Source organism: Thalassophryne amazonica, chromosome 2 (genome assembly GCF_902500255.1).
Source record: "Thalassophryne amazonica chromosome 2, fThaAma1.1, whole genome shotgun sequence".
NCBI classification, from domain to species: domain Eukaryota; kingdom Metazoa; phylum Chordata; class Actinopteri; order Batrachoidiformes; family Batrachoididae; genus Thalassophryne; species Thalassophryne amazonica.
Window position 1 is genome coordinate 102,090,643 of NC_047104.1, and position 21,830 is coordinate 102,112,472.

Sequence of the window (21,830 nt, forward strand, 5' to 3'; positions counted from 1 at the left end):
AAACATTCATTATTTGTTTTATGTAATGGCTAAAATAGATCCATGTCATTTGATATTTTAATAATTAATAAACAACAGTAAAGGGACTTACATTTTGGTGTTCCACTGCTGCTAAAGTCCAACACAAACTTTAAATAGGAGTGTAAATTGTGATGTGCTTCCAAAAAAGAGACTTTGTGTAGTTCTTCAGTCCAGCGAAAAATCACGTCAGCTTTTCAGCTTTACAAACTCCACCATGTTTGTTTTAAAGCTAAGCACCGTCCCGCTTGTGTGCGCATGCACTTCCAAAAAAAAAACAAGACTGTACGTCCTTAGTACAGCGAAAAACATCACATCAGAAGTTAGTCCAGCTTTTCATTTGTCTTCCTCCTAACAGCTCTTCATGGCTCCAGACAGCTTACAGCAGAGTGGATTCATTTTGTGTGTGTGTGTGTGCGCGCACGCGCGCGCACAGAGTACAGTGATACCAAAGATACAGAACCAAATTTGCACACTAAATGCAACGCAACACAAATGTGCCAAATAATCCATGTCGCATGACATACAAAGCACCAATCAAATGGTTAGGATCCACTCAGCCATTATATAAAACTTTATGACTTAAAGCATCTTAAACTAAGAAGTTAGAAAGAAATTCATCCCCCATGCACTTACCATGGAGGAACAAACTATCAGTAGAGACCAAAGCCATTTTTTTTATACAAGGCTGTAAATGTGACTCAAGCAGCCAGCCAAGGAATTGAAATAAATGCACTGCATTTATATAGTACTTTTCCATCTGCATCAGATGCTCAAAGCGCTTTACAAATAATGTCTCACATTCATCCCAATGTGACTACACACCAGGAGCAACTAGGGGTTTAAGGACCTTGCCCAAGGGCCCTTGGTGATTTTCCAGTCAGGCTGGGATTTGAACAGAGGATCTTTTGGTCTCAAGCCCAACGCCTTAACCACTAGATCATCACCTCCCCCAATTGAACTTCTTCTTCTGGTAGGGCTTCGTCTAAGACCATCGAAGCTTACCGCTTGTGTTTTCCTTCCCCCTGTTACTTATGTGCTTCCTCATGGGGATAAGGTTTGACCTTACAATTGTGAGGCACCTTGGGGTGACGTGTTATTGTTTGGTGCAATATAAAAAGTTGAATTCTCCCTACCTCATATAGAAAAATTTGACCCAGAGTGCATTGCATCGTCAGCATTCATTGTTTTTTAGCAGATCAATGCACTTTTGGTTGTGATAATTTTCACGTAGCACATTTCTGGCTAATGTGCTTTATTTTGTAATTATTTTTAGTGTTTGTTTTCTGTTACATTTACATGCATTATCACCATGTATGTCATCATGGAGGAGCATGGAAATTTGAGGAATATGAAAAAATTACTTTGTGTAAGAAATGTTCCTGCAGAGGAAAACTACGGCAGAAGCTGGAGAAAGCTGCCTACGTTTATGTAATTTTGTTTGTTTTGTAAAGTGTGACCACGAGGAGTCAGAGAGAAAGTGATGGCAGATGATGACTGTGGACGACTGGGTTCACGATCTCAGCGGGAGAGCTGTGATGTGGAAACAGGACTTGAAACAGCTATTCGCCAGAGGTGGTAGTAAGTCACTGTCAAGTAATTCTCAAATCATCAGTCTGCAAGTCCCAAGTCAAGTCTTGAGTCACCTTGCAAACAATTGGTGGTCATTATGACTTGAGACTTGACTTGGGACTTGGTGATTCGTGACTTGAGTGACTTCATGGTGACTTACTCCCACTTCTGCTATTCACCATTTGTGTTAGCAGTGTTGCCTGCTTATTGAGTGTGGACAGACAAATGAAAGAATCAGGCAACACAAACCTGACAGTGGTTATAGACGTTTACTGACCTTCATGTCGAACTTGTAGAACTTGGAAATATTGAGGGAGATAACAAATTTTGTTTACATACGAAGCCGCGTAAAAACTGAGCAGCACCAGACGGCGAAACAATGTTCTGCACGGCTGCTGTGTGCGAACACAGGAGAAGTGCGCACAAAATTTTGCTGAGTAAAATTTACTCTGCTGGGATAACATTTGATCCCAGTCTAAAAGTCTAAATAGAGTAAATTACACTCTATCGTAGAGTGAAATCACCTTGACAGTTGTCGATGGCTGAACACGCAACCCCCCACCCCCACCCCCGAAGTCAGTCTTAAGCAGTGGATTACGATTTTAAGCAGAAACGAGGTGATAATCAGTGAACCGCGGCTGATGACGCATGCACAGTGACAGCACTTTCGGTCGGCGACACCATCTGTTCATTGCAAGTGGTTTTACTCCAATAAGAGTTGATTTCACACTGTGTTGAGTTGATTTAGCCCTGTGATAGAGTATATTTCACTGTATTTGGACTGTGATCAAATGCTATCCCAGCAGAGTAAATTTTACCAAGCAAAATTTACAGTGTCAAATCAGCAGGATGCACCTTCAGAAGTTGAAGCAGAGACGAGCAGATTTGCATCATCTTCCTAACATGATCTGAATGCAGAGAGGAGCCAAGTGTGAAAACATGTTTAGAAGATGGTTTTATTAGATCAGGGATGATCTAAAGCTGTTATTCACAGGAACACGACTGCTTAGTCACAGAGTATCAAAATTAGATTCTAACACCATAATCACATTCATAGTTTTATGGGTAAAAGCTGGATTAGTCAGAACTCAGCGTTTGGGTTTGTGGAATATTTCCTGACTCGCATTGTCTGCTCAGTTTATTTGTTTATTTGTGATCTTCTTTTGTCTGCCAGATGAAAAATTCTCTGAAGGACGATCTGTGCCTGGACCAGGGACCTGACACTGACAACGTGCCCATCCTGTACCTCTGTCACGGGATGACACCTCAGGTTAGAGCGCTCCTGAGCCCTCCCTCTGACAGCTTCATGCAGTACATAAGTATGTAGCCAGATTTACTGTACCACTCCTTTTAATGTCCATCTTGGGTTTTTCTTACTCACTAAAAAAAACATTTCATTGCCTCACACTGCTTTGTGATTGGATCAAACTTGCTAACTGCCTCATAAAACAGGATCAGGATTTTATATTGCGCTTTTACAGCAGCAGTTGTCGTCATTTTTAAAACCTAACAGGATGATCGCACATGCCTCCGTTTAGTGACAACTTCTTTTGAATGATATACCGTATTATAGACAGAGTGAAATACGTCAGGTTTCTGGAGAAGCAGCACATCTCCATCTTACTTCAGTTTCATAATAAAAGCAACAATAAGTTTGTCGATAAGTAATCATCAGACATTCTGTTACACAGGTTCACTACTCCAGATAACCTTATAATTATTACGTCTGATTATGATGTGTCAGTAATTTCAATAATCTATTCAAAACTGTGGCTATGGAATAATTGTTTCACAACATGTCTGGGCACAAATAAAAGTGGGTTTAAATTTGTAAGCATGCCGTGGTTATCATTTGCTTTCTGCAGCCTCTCCTACCTCCGATCGATCTCTTGATCCCATTACGTCTGAGCAGATTGTTTTCAGATTGTTTAACCTTGCTGTGACAGCTGTGAACTTGTGTTATAGAGTGGGCCTTGATATCGCATTATTCTTCACAGTCCTAATTAATCTATTGGACACGAGTCACTCTCTTTTAGGAGGCATTGATACATACATGGCTGTGCAGACTGAAACCCACTGACTAGAAATCTTTACTTAAGGATTCAAGTAAGAATTAAAGCTGTGGAGTTTGATAAGCCGAGTCTCACTTGTCAGCAGAACACACAAGTTAACTTCTGTAGGCCTTTCTGAGACCCTTAGAACTTTAAATGTTCTGGATGTAAATGTAAGCTGTAAATCTCTCCAAAAAACGGGCGCATCAAACAAAGCGCTGCAGTAGCACCAGCATTACTAATGAGATTAGGGGTCTCCTCTGCAAGACAAACCTGCTGTAGTTTTATCCCCCCCAGCCATAAGGTGGGTTATAAAGTTGTATTCCATGTGAAGAAGTGTCACACTTACCCATTTGCATATGTTTTGGAGTGAAAAAGAAATTTTCTTTAAAAAAAAAAACTAATTTTCTTTAAAAAAAAAAAAAAAAAAAAAAAACAACGTACCCAGTGAAAACGTGCATGAAAAAGTGTGCAATCAGCGCTAATAATGATGTATTAGAACATCGTGACCAAGCGGGAAAATTTTTAACATGTTAAAAATTGTGACATTGTAACACGTTGTCTCCTGCAAAGATGTGATGTCTCACAATGTCACTTTTTTTCCCTAAGATGTGCTAACAACACCAAACACATATGTAATATGAATGTTAAATTATCTACACATCAGATTATTCATTTTTGCAGTTTACATTGTGTCAATTCTGGGAGCATGCGCTGCCGCATCAACACCACGGGACCTCGTTAGGGCCTGGATGACAACCACCTAGGCAAACAACCGGTCCATTCCCGCATCTCTAAAATAACCATCTATCAGTCACAGCCAGATGAAAAGTGGGTTCCCTTGGATCATGCACAGAGAAACGCACCACATGGCCAAAATGTCATAGCTGACACTCCCTCATAATTCAACTGATACTCCTCATCTTAGTCTCTCTAAGCAACCACTCAGTTTATACAAATTCATTCCAGCAGTACCCAAGAATCCTCCAAAGAGACCTAGTACCATCACCTTAGGTCACTGGTTAGCCAAGTCTCACAACCACACAACAAGACAGGTTGTATGGTCACCTTCATTCGCCATTGCCAAATGCCTCTGTCCAGCAGCCTCATGACTCCATGAACTCTTCACAGGCACATCTCAGTCTCAAAGGCAGAGGACCCAGAGACAAGTGAATGTCTCTACAACGTCAACACTTTCACCACATACAGATATGCTTCTGATGGCTAAGCTAAAGCTTAATGGTGCCCAACCCATCCTAAACAACATATCAAAAGTCCTGATGAATCCTCCTGCTGTTCACTTAGAAATTCAAGATGGCCTCCACAGGTGATTTTCAAACTTTAGTTAGTATAGAGTTTCAATACTTTTGAGCTACCTCTAAAATTAATTTATACTGTACAAAGAAAATTTTACACAACATGTTTTCTCATCAATTGGAACTTATTCAGGGGGTCAGAGTATTAAATTTCAAAACTTTCCAAAATAAGGACCACCCTAATGTACACAAGTATTCGCAACCTTTGCTATGAAGCTCAAAATTAAGCTCAGGTGCATCCTGTTTCCACTGATCATCCTTGAGATGTTTCTACAGCTTAATTGAGGTCACCTGGGCTAAATTCAGTTCATTGGACATGATTTGGACAATGGACACACCTGTCTACATATAAGGTTCCACAGTTGACAGTGCATGTCAGAGCACAGACAAAGAATGAAGTCACAGGAATTGTCAGTAGACCTCTGAGACAGGATTGTCTTGAGGCACAAGAAGAAGAAGATCCCAATGAACAAGTGGCCTCCATCATCTGCAAATGGAAGAAGTTCAGCTCCACCAGGACTCTTACGGGAGTTGGCCACCCGTCTAAACCAAGGGATCAGGTGAGAAGGGCCTTAGTCTGGGAGGTGACCAAGAACCAGAAGGTCACTCTGTCAGAGCTCCAGCATTCCTCTGTGGAGCGAGGAGAACCTTCTAGAATGACAACATCTCTGCAGCAATCCGCCAATCAGGCCTGTATGGTAGAGTGGCCAGACGGAAGCCACTCCTTAGTAAAAGCCACATGGCAGCCCATCTGGAGTTTGCTAGAAGGCACCTGAAGGACTCTCAGACCATGAGAAACAAAATTCTCTGGTCTGATGAGACAAAGATTGAACTCTTTGGTGTGAATGCCAGGCATCATGTTTGGAGGAAACCAGACACCATCTCTACAGTGAAGCATGGTGGTGGCAGCATCTAGTCAGGTTTGAGAGGAAGCTGAATGCAGCAATGTACAGAGATGTCCTGGATGAAAACCTGCTCCAGAGTTCTCTTGACCTCAAACTGGGGTGACTGTTCATCTTTCAGCAGGACAATGACCCTAAGCACACAGCCAAGATATCAAAGGAGTGGCTTCAGGACAACTCTGTGAATGTCCTTGAGTGGCCCAGCCAGAGCCCAGACCTGAATCTGATTGAACATCTCTGGAGAGATCTAAAAATGGCTGTGCACCGGCGCTCCCCATCCAACCTGATGGTGCTTGAGAGGTGCTGCAAAGAGGAATGGGCAAAAGTGCCCAAAGGTAGGTGCGCGAAGCTTGTGGCATCATATTCAAGAAGACTTGAGGCTGTAATTGCTCCCAAAGGTACATCAACAAGGTATTGAGCAAAGTGTGTGAATACTTATGTACATGTGATTTCTCAGATTTTTATCTTTAATAAATGTGCAAAAATTAAAAAAAAAAAAAAAAAAAACTTTTCATGTTGTCATTATGGGGTGTTATGAGTAGAATGTTTGAGGAGAAAAATGAATTTCATCCATTTTGGAATAAGGTTGTAATATAACAAAATGTGGAAAAAGTGAAGCGCTGTGAATACTTTCTGGACGCACAGTATAGCTTTAAGCACTTTACTGCTTTACCTCAGAATTTTATCTGAAGTTTTCAAAATTATGAAGACATCAACTCTTGGCCTGACAAGTCCCCCATGGTCTTTCCTAACTGTGAGTAAGTTAGAATGTGAAACTGTGGTGAAATACTGTCAGCACAGCAGACTGTAGTAAAAAGGTGGTGGGTGATATCCTGATCATCTCTTGGATGAATTCTTGTGGGTATGAAAACACACTTGTTTACTTTAAGAAAGGTTTTCAGATGCTCAGTATGCCATATATTTTTTTTTTATTTCCAGTCCAATTCTGAGTTTTTGTACTGAAGCTACAGTTTAAAATATAGTCTTAGAAGGGTTTTATGTTTCATATACTCAACAAAAATATAAACGCAACACTTTTGGTTTTGCTCCCATTTTGTATGAGATGAACTCAAAGATCTAAAACTTTTTCCACATACACAATATCACCATTTCCCTCAAATATTGTTCACAAACCAGTCTAAATCTGTGATAGTGAGCACTTCTCCTTTGCTGAGATAATCCATCCCACCTCACAGGTGTGCCATATCAAGATGCTGATTAGACACCATGATTAGTGCACAGGTGTGCCTTAGACTGCCCACAATAAAAGGCCACTCTGAAAGGTGCAGTTTTGTTTTATTGGGGGGGGATACCAGTCAGTATCTGGTGTGACCACCATTTGCCTCATGCAGTGCAACACATCTCCTTCGCATCATCCGTGAAGAGAACACCTCTCCAACGTGCCAAACGCCAGCGAATGTGAGCATTTGCCCACTCAAGTCGGTTACGACGACGAACTGGAGTCAGGTCGAGACCCCGATGAGGACGACTAGCATGCAGATGAGCTTCCCTGAGACGGTTTCTGACAGTTTGTGCAGAAATTCTTTGGTTATGCAAACCGATTGTTTCAGCAGCTGTCCGAGTGGCTGGTCTCAGACGATCTTGGAGGTGAACATGCTGGATGTGGAGGTCCTGGCTGGTGTGGTTACACATGGTCTGCGGTTGTGAGGCTGGTTGGTTGGATGTACTGCCAAATTCTCTGAAACGACTTTGGAGACGGCTTATGTAGAGACATGAACATTCAATACACGAGCAACAGCTCTGGTTGACATTCCTGCGGTCAGCATGCCAATTGCACGCTCCCTCAATCTTGCGACATCTGTGCCTTGTGCTGTGTGATAAAACTGCACCTTTCAGGGTGGCCTTTTTTGTGGGCAGTCTAAGGCACACCTGTGCACTAATCATGGTGGTCTAATCAGCATCTTGGTATGGCACACCTGTGAGGTGGGATGGATTATCTCAGCAAAGGAGAAGTGCTCACTATCACAGATTTAGACTGGTTTGTGACAATATTTGAGAGAAATGGTGATATTGTGTATGTGGAAAAAAGTTTTAGATCTTTGAGTTCATCGCATACAAAATGGGAGCAAACCAAAAGTGTTGCGTTTATATTTTTGTTGAGTGTACAATTGCAAACTGCACATTACAGAAGAGACCATTTTTCATTATTCACAAAAGCATATTTTAAAAGAAAAAAATCTGTTAACAAAGTGTCATTTCATTTAATTTCAGTTTTTTTATATAGCGCAAATCACAACGAAGCTGCCTCGGGTGCTTCACACAGGGTCTAACCTTACCAACGTGTGCTGACAAATGTCAGTTTCTGTTTCACATGAAAAATGTCCATTGATATACCATCCATCCATCCATCCATTTTCTTCCGCTTTATCCGGAGTCGGGTCGCGTGGGCAGCAGCTCAAGCAAAGCCACCCAGACCTCCCTATCCACACACACCTCCTCCAGCTCCTCCGGGGGAACCCCAAGGCATTCCCAAGCCAGCCGAGAGATGTAGTCCCTCCAGCGTGTCCTGGGTCTTCCCCGGGGCTCCTCCCAGTGGACAATGCCGCGGAACACCTCTCCAGCGAGGCGTCCAGGGGGCATCTTGGAAAAGATGCCCGAGCCACCTCAACTGACACTCCTTCGACGTGGAGGAGCAGCGGCTCAACTCCGAGCTCCTTCCGAGTGACCGAGCTCCCTCACCCTATCTCTAAGGGAGCGCCCAGCCACCCTGCGGAGGAAACTCATCTCGGCCGCTTGTACTCAGCAATCTCGTTCTTTTGGTCATGAGCCCAAATCTCATAAACCATAGGTGAGGATCGGAACATAGATCGATCGGTAAATCGAGAGCTTTGCCCCCCTACTCAGCCCTCTCTTCACCACGACGGTCCAATACAGCGACCGCATCACTGCAGATGCTGCACCGATCCGTCTATCAATCTCACGCTCCATCCGTCCCTCACTCGTGAACAAGACCCCGAGATACTTAAACTCCTCCACTTGAGGCAAGGACACTCCACCGACCTGAAGAGGGCAAAGCACCTTTATCCGGTCGAGAACCATGGCCTTGGATTTGGAGGTGCTGATTTTCATCCCGGACGCTTCACACTCGGCTGCAAACCGCCCCAGTGCACGCTGAAGATCCTGATTTGACGAATACAACAGAACCACATCGTCCGCAAACAGCAGAGACGAGATTCTGTGGTTCCCAAACCAGACCCCCTCTACACCCTGGCTGCGCCTAGAAATTCTGTCCATAAAAATAATGAACAGAACCGGTGACAAAGGGCAGCCCTGGCGGAGGCCAACGTGCACTGGAAACAGGTTTGACTTACTACCAGCAATGCGAACCAAGCTCCTGCTGCGGTCGTACACGGACCAGATAGCCCTTAGCAAAGGACCCCGGACCCCGTACTCCCGGAGCACTCCCCACAGGGTGCGCCGAGGGACACAGTCGAATGCCTTCTCCAGATCCACAAAACACATGTGGACTGGTTGGGCAAACTCCCATGAACCCTCGAGCACCCGATGGAGCGTGTAGAGCTGGTCCAGTGTGCCGCGACCAGGACGAAAACCACACTGCTCCTCCTGAATCCAAGGTTCAACCATCGGTCGAATTCTCCTCTCCAGTACTCTGGAATAGACCTTACCGGGGAGGCTGAGGAGTGTGATCCCCGATCGCCACGCGATGTTGCAGAGGCATGTCAGCCAAGACAGCCCCACAACATCCAGAGACTTAAGGTACTCAGGACGGATTTCATCCACCCCAGGAGCCTTGCCACCGAGGAGCTTTCTAACCACCTCGGTGACTTCGGCCTGGGTAATGGATGAGTCCGCCTCCGAGTCCCCAGTCTCTGCTTCCTCTTCGGAAGACGTGACGATGGGATTGAGGAGATCCTCGAAGTACTCCTTCCACCGCCCGACAACATCCCCAGTCAGGGTCAACAGCTCCCCACCCGCACTGTAAACAGTGCGGGTGGAGAGCTGCTTCCGCCCCCTGAGGCGTCGGACGGTTTGCCAAAATCTCTTCGAGGCCGACCGATAGTCCTCCTCCATAGCCTCCCCGAACTCCTCCCAGACCCAAGTTTTTGCCTCTGCGACCGCACGGGCTGCGGCACGCTTGGCCTGCCGGTACCTGTCAGCTGCCTCTGGGGTCCCACCTACCAACAAAGATAAGAAGGACTCCTTCTTCAGCTTGATGGCATCCCTTACTTCCGGTGTCCACCACCAGGTTCGGGGATTGCTGTCGCGACAGGCACCAGAGACCTTGCGACCACAGCTACGAGCAGCCGCATTGACAGTGGAGGTGGAGAACATGGTCCACTCGAACTCCATGTCTCCAACCTCCCCCAGGATCTGGGAGAAGCTCTCCCGGAGGTGGAAGTTGAAGACATCGCTGACAGAGGGTTCCGCCAGTCGTTCCCAGCAGACCCTCATGATACGTTTGGGCCTGCCAGGTCTTACCGGCTTCCTACCCTCCCAGCGGATCCAACTCACCACCAGGTGGTGATCAGTCGACAGCTCTGCCCCTCTCTTCACTCGAGTGTCCGAGACACGTGGCCGAAGGTCAGATGATACGACTACAAAGTCGATCATCGACCTCCGGCTCAGGTGTCTGGTGCCACGTGCACTTATGGACACCCTTGTGCTCGAACATGGTGTTCGTGATGGACAAACTGTGACTAGCACAGACGTCCAACAACTGAACACCACTCGGGTTCAGATCGGGGAGGCCGTGCTTCCCGATCACCCCCTCCAGGTCTCACTGTCGCCGCCCACATGGGCGTTGAAATCCCCCAGGAGAACAATGGAGTCCACAGTCGGAGCGCTATCTAGTACCCCTCCCAGGGACTCCAGGAAGGTCGGGTACTCTGCACTGCTGCTCGGCCCGTAGGCCGAGACAACAGTGAGAGACCTGTCCCCGACCCGAAGGCGTAGGGACGCGACCCTCTCATTCACCGGAATGAACTCCAACACTTGGCGACTGAGCTGGGAGCAATAAGCAATGCGAGCCCAGCTCTAAGCCTCTCCCCCATGGGCGACGCCAGAAAAATGAAGCGTCCAGCCCCTCTCCAGGAGTTGGGTACCAGAGCCCAAGCTGTGCGTGGAGGTGAGCCCGACTATCTCTAGTCGGTATCTCTCAACCTCTCGCACAAGCTCAGGCTCCTTCCCCCCCAGTGAGGTGACATTCCACGTCCCAACAGCCAGGGGCTGTGAGCATGGACCGGGCCGCCGGGCCACCCGCCCTCGACCGCCACCCAATCCTCTCTGCACCCGACCCCCATGGCCCCCTCTGCAGGTGGTGAACCCACAGGAGCCATTGATATACATACTGCTAATATTTACCTCATACATAGTCCTCTTTAATAAAATGGCCACTGCACAAACCGTGATTCAGAGTGGGTTGGAAATTGGCACGACTGATGTTGTTCAGCCATCTTAACAATGTCCAGAGAAAACCTACACATGTAAAGTCTTAAAGGTTTAAAACGACTATAATTTTGTCGATCAAGTGATGCACAACAAAGATGAACAACATAAATTATTTTATTTATTTACTATTTTCAACTATTGCTTTCATTATGAACGTGCATTTTATGGAAGGGCATGGAAAGATGGACATGACGATGGACGTAATTTTTGAGTCACCCATCCTCGTAAGTAAACTTAATGTTTCATGTAACGCTGGCCTTCACTCACTTGTGAAAAGAGACATTTTCTGTCTTGTTGCTCCGATTTATGCAACCATAACACGCACAAGTCTTCGGGATCCTGACTCCAACATCCCAGCAGGGATATGTGTCCTTATGAAAACACTAAACTTACATCTGCAGCAGAGGGCTGAGTTCCATTCGGACTGTTTTGGTCACACAGCGGTGACAATGCAGCCTTGTCGCCACAGGGTCACATGATAGGTGCACCCTCTAGCATTTCTATAATATAACTCTAAGTCTGAGAATAATCCATGAGTCTCTATGGTAGAGATGAAAGGACAGAGTTATAGGTGGGAGACTGGTGGTGTCTCAGCCTTCCCCCCACCCCTGTTTAGAGAAGGTTTCATCACTTTAACACTTTAACAAAGATGGTTTCCTTGGCATCTCTTTCAAACCAACCGTTTTTCTATCTAAAATATGACAGCTGCTATCTTCAAAAGTGTTTCATTCTTCCTTCGGATACAAGTAGAAGGCTGACTTCTGATCAGCGGAATTGGCTCTCCTGTGTTGAGCCATTTATTTGTTGAGTGGCTGTTTGGTTTTTGCCGATGTAGAGCTCATTGTCCTCCTTGCTGCACTGCACGACGTACACCAGATTGCTTTTGAGAGTGTGTGATGTGCGCCCTTTGGGGTGAAACAGTTTTTATTTGATTATGTTGCTGGGTTTGACAAACACAGGAATGTTGTGCTTGTTGAGAATCCTCATCAGTTGCTCAGTTATTCCAGCCACATTTGGAATTACAGCATTTTTATCCCCTGCTGGCCAAAGGTCTGAAGGGGGATTATGTCATGGGGATTTCAGTCTGTCTGTCTGTCCGCGCGTCCCAAAAAGGGTATAAGCATTCTGAAATCAACTCCTCTCACGCTTTTAAGCGGAATTTTGTGAAAATTGGTAGAAGTCCTTGTTATAGGTTGGTAATATGCATATTATCATATCGTTCGAGTTGGGTCCATTTATGGGCCTCATTTATGTCAGCATCACAGTCCAGAAAAGGCAAACTGTTATTCTTCATATCTTCTCATATAAACTTAATGTTGTTATCCATCAAGTCAATGTGTACAGTGAAAGTTTACACTGCCTGAGTTTTGATTTTGACCACTATATTTTTCATTGTAAAAGAGGTTTCGATCTCAGTGGATTTGTACCTGGTTAAATAAAGGTTATTATGATATCAGCCACCTATCTTAACAGTGGCTTGGTGTAGTTCCTCTGAAGGAGCACATGTCCTCAGTTTGCACCTCTTCTGTGAGAGATTGGCCACAATGGTGGATACTGACAACATATAACTGCCAAAGTTGTCAACTGCGGCATCATTCCAAATGGCCAGGCTTAGGTGACATTGTGGTAGATGATACAGTTATGCTGATTGTTAAATTACAGTTATGCTGATTGGCCAAAATCTAACTAGATCGACTAACAAAAATGTGTTTTATCCACTTGCAGAAAACCCTACATGGGTCTGTTGTAATAAACACCATAATTATGACAGGACACCAGTCTTCTGCAAAATCAAATATATAGGGATCCGCTAAGAATTTTGCAAAACCGGTTCTGTGGCCAATCTGAAAGGACGACCACAGTGAGGTGACCTGGATTAATGACCCTCCTCTCAACCCAGAGGCATCCTCCACTTGGTCGTGAAAATGTTATGTCATTTACTCATAGCAGCTTCTCCCCACTCTTACAGTCAGTCCTTTAAGATTCACCTTGGACAGGATGGCCGAGAGGATCTCCAGTCAGGTTTATTTTTGGATCGTCATCTTCATTTTCAGTCAAAGTCACTCTGCTCACGACACACGATCACCTTGTGAGAAGAATGTCTTTGTCTATTTCCTGGCTTAATTTGCTCCTGCCATGGAGACTGTTTAAGAAGAGCAGAGATATGATGTGTGAACAAAGAACTACATTTGCATTTGCACATAATTTTTCAGTATCATATCATTCTGTGAGGCAGAAGCCTGCCTCCATTCTCCACAAACGAGCAAGAGTGCAAAAATATTCTGCTACGTTCGTGAGTAAGTGAGACACTGCAGAGATCGTATTTCATGCACTCTTCTGGATTTGGATGCATGTACAATATTTTTTTAATCTTCCAAATTTTATTCTTTTATCAATATAATGTCCGCAGTTACATTAATGTATTATGCGCGCTGGCCCAACGATAAATGCATCAATAATCTTGAGTCCAGAAATCCAGAAATCTTGGAGTCATTTTTGATCAGGATATGTCATTCAATGTGCATATTAAACAAATATGTAGGACTGCTTTTTTGCATTTGCACAATATCTCTAAAATTAGAAAGGTCTTGTCTCAGAGTGATGCTGAAAAACTAATTCATGCATTTATTTCCTCTAGGCTGGACTATTGTAATTCATTATTATCAGGTTGTCCTAAAAGTTCCCTGAAAAGCCTTCAGTTAATTCAAAATGCTGCAGCTAGAGTACTAACGGGGACTAGAAGGAGAGAGCATATTTCACCCATATTGGCCTCTTCATTGGCTTCCTGTTAATTCTAGAATAGAATTTAAAATTCTTCTTCTTACTTATAAGGTTTTGAATAATCAGGTCCCATCTTATCTTAGGGACCTCATAGTACCATATCACCCCAATAGAGCGCTTCGCTCTCAGACTGCAGGCTTACTTGTAGTTCCTAGGGTTTGTAAGAGTAGAATGGGAGGCAGAACCTTCAGCTTTCAGGCTCCTCTCCTGTGGAACCAGCTCCCAATTCAGATCAGGGAGACAGACACCCTCTCTACTTTTAAGATTAGGCTTAAAACTTTCCTTTTTGCTAAAGCTTATAGTTAGGGCTGGATCGGGTGACCCTGAACCATCCCTTAGTTATGCTGCTATAGACTTAGACTGCTGGGGGGTTCCCATGATGCACTGAGTGTTTCTTTCTCTTTTTGCTCTGTATGCACCACTCTGCATTTAATCATTAGTGATTGATCTCTGCTCTCTTCCACAGCATGTCTTTTTCCTGGTTCTCTCCCTCAGCCCCAACCAGTCCCAGCAGAAGATTGCCCCCCCCTGAGCCTGGTTCTGCTGGAGGTTTCTTCCTGTTAAAAGGGAGTTTTTCCTTCCCACTGTCGCCAAGTGCTTGCTCACAGGGGGTCGTTTTGACCGTTGGGGTTTTTCTGTAATTATTGTATGGCCTTGCCTTACAATATAAAGCGCCTTGGAGCAACTGTTTGTTGTGATTTGGCGCTATATAAATAAAATTGATTTGATTTGATTTGATTTAATCTTTGCCCTAAATGGCAGTGATGGATGCTGAAATAGAGTCCGACACTCTAATCTGTATGAGGCCAGCACAGTTTCACTGTGCACTTAGTAGACACATTAAACTCAGGTCTCCTGTCTGAAAAGGGTACAAGGATGAGCTCAGCTGTGCTGCTAAGAGTGCTTATTTTGATTGCTTTTGTCTCACGTCTAATAGTTGCAGTCACCACCCACGATTCATGAGCACAGATGAGTTGTTGGTACATAAATCCGTTCTGTGTGTGTCACTGTGAGTAGCAGCTGCTTTTTATTGATTCTTTGGGAGATGGACTGAGTAACAAAGTCACTGCAGTAAATGAATTACATCATCGTGCAAAAAACAAATTGAACAGTTGAAAGCAAAGGTATAAGAAAGTTTACAACCCAGCTACCATCCCGTGGCTGTTTTTACCAGAGCATGCTGTCAGGAAACATGCAACCATGCTGCGCTCGAAGTAATAAAACATCCTGACACCAGCACAACAATGGAAGCCACAGCTACAGACGGCCGGGCGTTCTGCCGCACTTCATGACTAAGCAGCACAAATAATCACAAACAGCAGACTGCAGACATTTGGTGTGCAACAAGGGGTTGAGTTGCTTTTCCACAAAAGATAGATTAGAAATGAAGGCTGCAGATGTACCAAATGTTGCTCATATTTAATTAAAGCTAAAATATGTAGGTTTTAATGTCACCTAGTGGTAAGATTGCAGACTGCATTATGCCAACGAAAGTCATGATTTTTGTTTTGTTTCATGTGTTCAATTCTTTAGTTAATGCAGCCTTGTCTTCTCTTGTGAAAAAGCAAAACATGATAATTTCAGAAAAATCAGGGTTCTCAAACTTGGACTAGCAACTAGTAGACAGTGTATAGGGAGCAACCAGTGGATGTTCTTCATATTCCTTACCCTTTCCCTACCTTAATTTTGTGAAGTGCCTTGGCATGACTTCTGTTGTGATTTGGTAAGTCTGACACAAACAGATTAAACAAGCTCATCAGGAGAGCTGGCTGGAGAGCTGGAGTCTGTGCTGGAGGTGTCAGACAGGAGGATGTTGAGAAAACTGCTCAGTATCCGGGACAGCACCTCCCACCCCCTGCATGCCACACTGACATCCAATCAGAGCACCTTCAGGCATAGACTGAGACCACCGAGGTGCACCACAGAACGCCACAGGAGGGCTTTCCTACCTGTGGCAATCAGATTGTATAATTCCTCCCCCCTTTGCAGGATGAATACATAATAAACACAGTTATTCAGAGTTTTCAGCTAGTCAGTTATGTGCAATATGTCGAACATCTTGTGCAAAAGTCTTAAAAAAACTGTTTCGCTACTCTGGCAAAATAATTTCCTTCGGGATAAATAAAGTTGATCTTATTCTTGGAAATGAATTACATTTTTTCTTCAGTGTTCTGGCCATGATGCAAACGGTGGAAAAAGTATGTCTGTTTTGGGCTACAGTACCAACATGGCAGCCTCCATGAGAGTTCCTGCTTCCATGTAGATATGGAGGGCTTACCCTAAGCTTATGAAATCACACTGATTCGTTGTTGCAGGTACACACTAATGAATAGATGGTTATGAATGCTGCATTCCACTGTAGCTTTAATAATACAACATGCTGCTTTGGCAGCTTATGAAGGTGCCGAGGTGCTGGCAAACCTTTTTGTGCCCCACTTATGAAATGTGTTGACTTCTCCAGATACAGTACCTATTTGGTGTCTGCTCTCTGCACAATTTCACTCTGATATGAATCAACTCACCTGTGCCTTTTCATACATTTGTACTTAATAGCAATTTCATATCTTGTTTGTGTGTGCAGTACGTCTGGTTAATGTGTGAGATACACCTCCCGTAACTAACACGCCGTTACTCCAGCAGACGCTGTGAAGATGCAGACGACAAATTCTCTTCACAGCTCTGATGAGGTTTTATTTTAGATTTATGCTTTTCACACTTCATTTCTACAAGTAATATTCACTATCTGCAGCTAAGTCTGTGTTTTCTTGGATTCCATCAGTGAGGGCACAAATATGCAATCGGACAATTTTTTTCCCCCCCATTCCTCAGTAATGAGCTTGTTTTGTGCGACACACCAAATCTCACACTAGTTCTGCCAGCATAGCTGTTTTTAAATGAAAGTACTGAATCTGAGGCTGTGTATAACCCAAGAGGAAGCCAGGTTGGGTTCCTGGTTTATTACTTCTGTCAGTGTAACGTACTGCTCGATGACAGTCCCAGCAGCATCGCCATGCATCGTGCTGATAACTGGATGTGCTGTTCTTTCAGAATGTGTACTACACCAGTACCCAGCAGCTCCACATGGGCCTCCTCAGTCCTACCATTGATGACGATGACAACAAGTGCCTTGTGGATGTGAACGGGAGAGCGCGCCTTGTTGAGTGCGGCTACGCCACAGCCAGACGTATGAAGCTACACTGGCTCTTCACTCAGGTAACTATCAGAACACTGGCTAAATGTTATTGGCCCAGTCACACGGCACTTAGCGAAGGGCAACGAAGCCCTGAAGAAACAAGAAATCTGGACTTTCATTGACTTTCGTTGGCATCATTTAACCTTCGCACAGCTTCATTCCTGCAGCTGGCGTTTCATCAGGATTTTTCAAATGTTGAAAAATTTGAACGAAGGGCAACGAAAACCTCAATTCATCCGTGTTTTGTTTTGCTGTCGTTCTTGACATTTTTTAATCATTTGCTTAGTTTTTGTAATGTTATTGTTTAGTTTGACTTCGTTCGACCAGCTGAATGTTTTCACATAGTGCAGAAGCCGGTTTGTGAGCACTGAGGCTGCTACTGCGTTCATGTACCATCGGAAATTACAAGGAAAACTCAGCCTGCTTGCTTGGATTTTTTTTATCTGGATGGGAAGTCAGCTTCAATGGGCTCAGGCACCTTATATAGGCCAGAATTAATCTTTTGTGTGGATATAATTACTTATTTTGCCACAAGCAGCTGCTGAATTTGAAACAACAAAAAAGTTGTGCAATTTCCGACAGTACGTGAATGCATCATTAGCAGCAATATAACAATATGACTGTAGAAATGACAATCCAGCACTTATGTACAGGTGGTAACAGGTAGATGATTCAAATGATTATATAAAGAGCTGTTCTGGAAGGCAGAATTCACATTGTGGATCAGCTGCAGCTGGTGGAATAACCACACATGTGAATCAATGCGTGTTCACATGCACTGATCAATTTATCGCTCTGATATACTCAATCATCTTTACACTTATATTTATTTCCCCTTTTGACAGTTTTCTGTTCTAAATCAACATACAGTGAGGAAAATAAGTATGTGAGCACCCTGCGATTTTGCAAGTTCTCCCACTTAGAAATCATGGAGGGGTCTGAAATTTTCATCTTAGGTGCATGTCCACTGTGAGAGACATAATCTAAAAAAAATAATCTAGAAATTACAATGTATGATTTTTTTTAATAATTTATTTGTATGTTACTGCTGCAAATAAGTATTTCAACACCTGTGAAAATCAATGCTAATATTTGGTACAGTAGCCTTTGTTTGCAATTACAGAGGTCAGACATTTCCTGTAGTTTTTCACCAGGTTTGCACACACTGCAGCAGGGATTTTGGCCCATTCCTCCACACAGATCTTCTCTAGATCAGCCAGGTTACTGGGCTGTCACTGAGAAACACGGAGTTTGAGCTCCCTCCAAAGATTTTCTATTGGGTTTAGGTCTGGAGACTGGCTAGGCCAGTCTGAGGGAGATTGACATGTTTAGCTTCTTCCATTTTTCTAATAATTGCTCCATCAGTTGATCTTTTTTCACCAAGCTACTTGGCAATTGCCCCGTAGCCCTTTCCAGCCTTGTGGAGGTTTACAATTTTGTCTCTGGTGTCTTTGGACAGCTCTTTGGTCTTAGCCATGTTAGTAGTTGGAGTCTTACTGATTGTGTGGGGTGGACAGGTGTCTTTATGCAGCTAACGACCTCAAATAGGTGCTTCTAATTTGGAATAATAAGTGGAGTGGAGGTGGACATTTAGAGGTGGACTAACAGGTCTTTGAGGGCCAGAATTTCTGCTGATTGGCAGAAGTTGAAATATTTATTTGCAGCAGTAACATGCAAATAAATTATTTAAAAAAATCATACATTGTGATTTACAGATTTTTTTTTTTTTTTTTTTTTTTTTTTAGATTATGTCGCTCATGCATATGGACATGCACCTAAGATGAAAATTTCAGACCCCTCCATGATTTCTAAGTGGGAGAACGTGCAAAATCGCAGGGTGTTCAAATACTTATTTTTCTCACTGTATATGGCTTAGAACATAATACAGTGACACAGCAGTGACCAGGGCACACCAGAGTTTTTTTTTTTTATTGGAGCAAGACATCGCGCCCAGCGTGTCGTCAGACAGTGAGGATTCTAATGATGAAGGAGATGATCCCTCTTTTGTTCTGGACGAGGAACCAGAGCAGATGGTCCACCGACGTGCACACAGATCTCCAGAGTTTCTGTTTGCAGTTTCTCCAGGACTCAGGCACTATGAGCTCCGTCCCAGCGCCGAGTCCTGGAACTCGAGATTGTTAGCTTCGGTTTTTTTAAGTTCCTTTTTCGTCCCTTTTGCTCTCTTGCTTCGCAGGCTATTCAATGATAAAGCTCTTTCATCCACCTTTTCTCAACTGCTGCACGGGTTTAACGGTTGCTTGAGAATGTGTGTGTGATAGGAGTCTATCTCATCCTTCATTATTTTCTTTCTACTGTGGCTGCAAAAAGAAATGAAGGCTGCACAGAGACGCAGCTTTCCTTCATAAAACTCTGAGACAGCAGGTGATTTGGCTGTAGTGCGTTACTTTGATTTGTGGTCAAAGAAACTGACATATTGTTGTCTGTTGTGCTTTCATTCTAGAATCAATTGCGATTCGTCATATTTGGGTTCTTTTTATAGCCAAACAGGTATGGTGTTGCACAGCTTGTGAAATCCTTATTAAGTCCTGTTCCACCACTGCACTTGGCATTTCGATGATAGTGCGAGATAAGGCTCGACCTCACAGTTCTCTTTATGGGGTATTGATTCCTGTTCAGTCAGTGGTAACCATTAAATGGGTTTTAAATTGGTGGTAAAATCAACAAATGCAGTCAAAGGTGTGGATCAGTACTTTAATGAAGGTCATTTTAGTTTGACTTGACTAATGAAAGTGTGAAAACAGCTGACTTATTTAAATGTTGTTTTCAAAATAAACTATAAAAACAGTAAAATTATTCTGACAGAAACAGACTTGGTGTGTACTTGAAGCAAATGAAAGTGCTTCAGCACTGAGCTTATGAATCACACCAAGACTGATACATGCTGTTTGTGTCCTGTGTGAATAAAATACACTTGTGTATTTAAAGTGAAGGAGAGTGTTAATAATTATAATAATAATGCATTTATTTATAAAGTGCTTTAAATGACAAAGTGCTGAGCAAACTCCGGAACAACATAGAGTAAAATTATTTGTGTACATTTATTTGAGAAAACTAAAAATAGATCAAACAATTTACAAATATAAAATATTCACTCAGATCGACTGAGTAATTGATTCTGCACCTAAAGGTTAAATGTTAGCTTAAGTGTTCAGTGGTGCACTAACATCACGTTTTATTTTCAAATTACTCAACCACCTCAGACAAATTTACAGAAGCTGTATTGCTCCAACTGGGTGTATGTATATATCCAAAAGTGAAGAATTTCAGATTGAGTCTCTCTCTCTCTCTCTCTCTCTCTCCTCTCTCTCTCTCTCTCTCTCTCTCTCTCTCCTCTCTCTCTCTCTCTCTCTCTCCTCGCTCTCTCTCTCGCTCTCTCTCTCTCTCGCTCTCTCTCTCTCTCTCCTCTCTCTCGCTCTCTCTCGCTCTCTCTGGCCAGTCAGACTGCTTCAGATGTGCCTAGCCTCACTTTCTGGAGGCACAGTACTTTTCTTTTTTTTCCATTTTTCATAGGACTCAAATACCTAAAGACATAATTACTTATAATTACAGCATTGTCTCTTTTTCAAAACAGCAACCCTGTTGTTCCGATTGTCACCATGCTATATTTTCCAACATTTTAACATGGACTATTTATTTCATGTTCTGCAGCAGAGTGGGTAGCTCAGTGGGATAAGAAGTTGGGCTACCTATATGCAGACCTGGGTTCAGTTTTTGGCTACATGGCCTTTCTGTCTGTGTCACAACTGGATGTCTGGGGTATAGATGGATGGACTAGTTTTTATTTTGACTCACTGTCATCCAGGACCCAACGAAAGTGATTTCATAGTGTGGTCGGTGCAGCAACACTTGACATCCCCGCAAGATCCCAGACTTGGCCTGACAAAAGGATATACAATATTTAAAATCCAGTCTGAACAGCGGGAAATAAAATACCTCAGCAGCAATTTGTCCTACTACTTTAGTTCCCTTTAAATCAGGGAGCCACAGAACAAAACACTTTAATTACTAAATTCTTCACCTGATTTAAATATCATTATCTTCACATTAACCCTGACCATCTGCCCTATGAGCTCATATTTATTATTTGCTTTGAGCACTAACGTACTGCAACCAACTGAATTAATGTGAAGAATCATGAATTGAATTTGTTAATTGTATGGAGCATTTATTGAAATGTAGTTATGATTTAACTGTTTGTATTATTTATTATTGGAATGTAAGCTAATGAGGTTCCAAATAAATAAAGAAATAAAGAAACTGACAAAAAACTGCCGAAATATACAGTTGTATGCAAAGATCTGGGCACCCCTGATGATTTCTATGATTTTCCTTTATAAATCATTGGTAGTTTGGATCAGCAATTTCAGTTAAATATATCATATAGCAGACAAACGCAGTGATATTTGAGATGTGAAATTAAGTTTCTAGGATTTACAGAAAGTGTACAATAATTCTTTCAACAAAATTAGGCAGGTGCATAAATTTGGGCATCCCAACAGAAAAAAAATACATATTTAGTAGATCCTCCTTTTGCAGAAATAACACC

General features: G+C 43.2%; 1 protein-coding gene across 1 annotated transcript in view; it reads left to right on the forward strand.

Moving 5' to 3' along the window:
* galnt18b (UDP-N-acetyl-alpha-D-galactosamine:polypeptide N-acetylgalactosaminyltransferase 18b) overlaps positions 1–21,830 on the forward strand; it is a 366,991-nt gene that overhangs the window by 338,442 nt on the left and 6,719 nt on the right. Inside the window, exons 9-10 of the mRNA XM_034190778.1 lie at positions 2,765–2,860; positions 17,119–17,283. Of these exons, the coding sequence (XP_034046669.1) occupies positions 2,765–2,860; positions 17,119–17,283 (261 nt within the window). The remainder of the gene's footprint in view (positions 1–2,764; positions 2,861–17,118; positions 17,284–21,830) is intronic.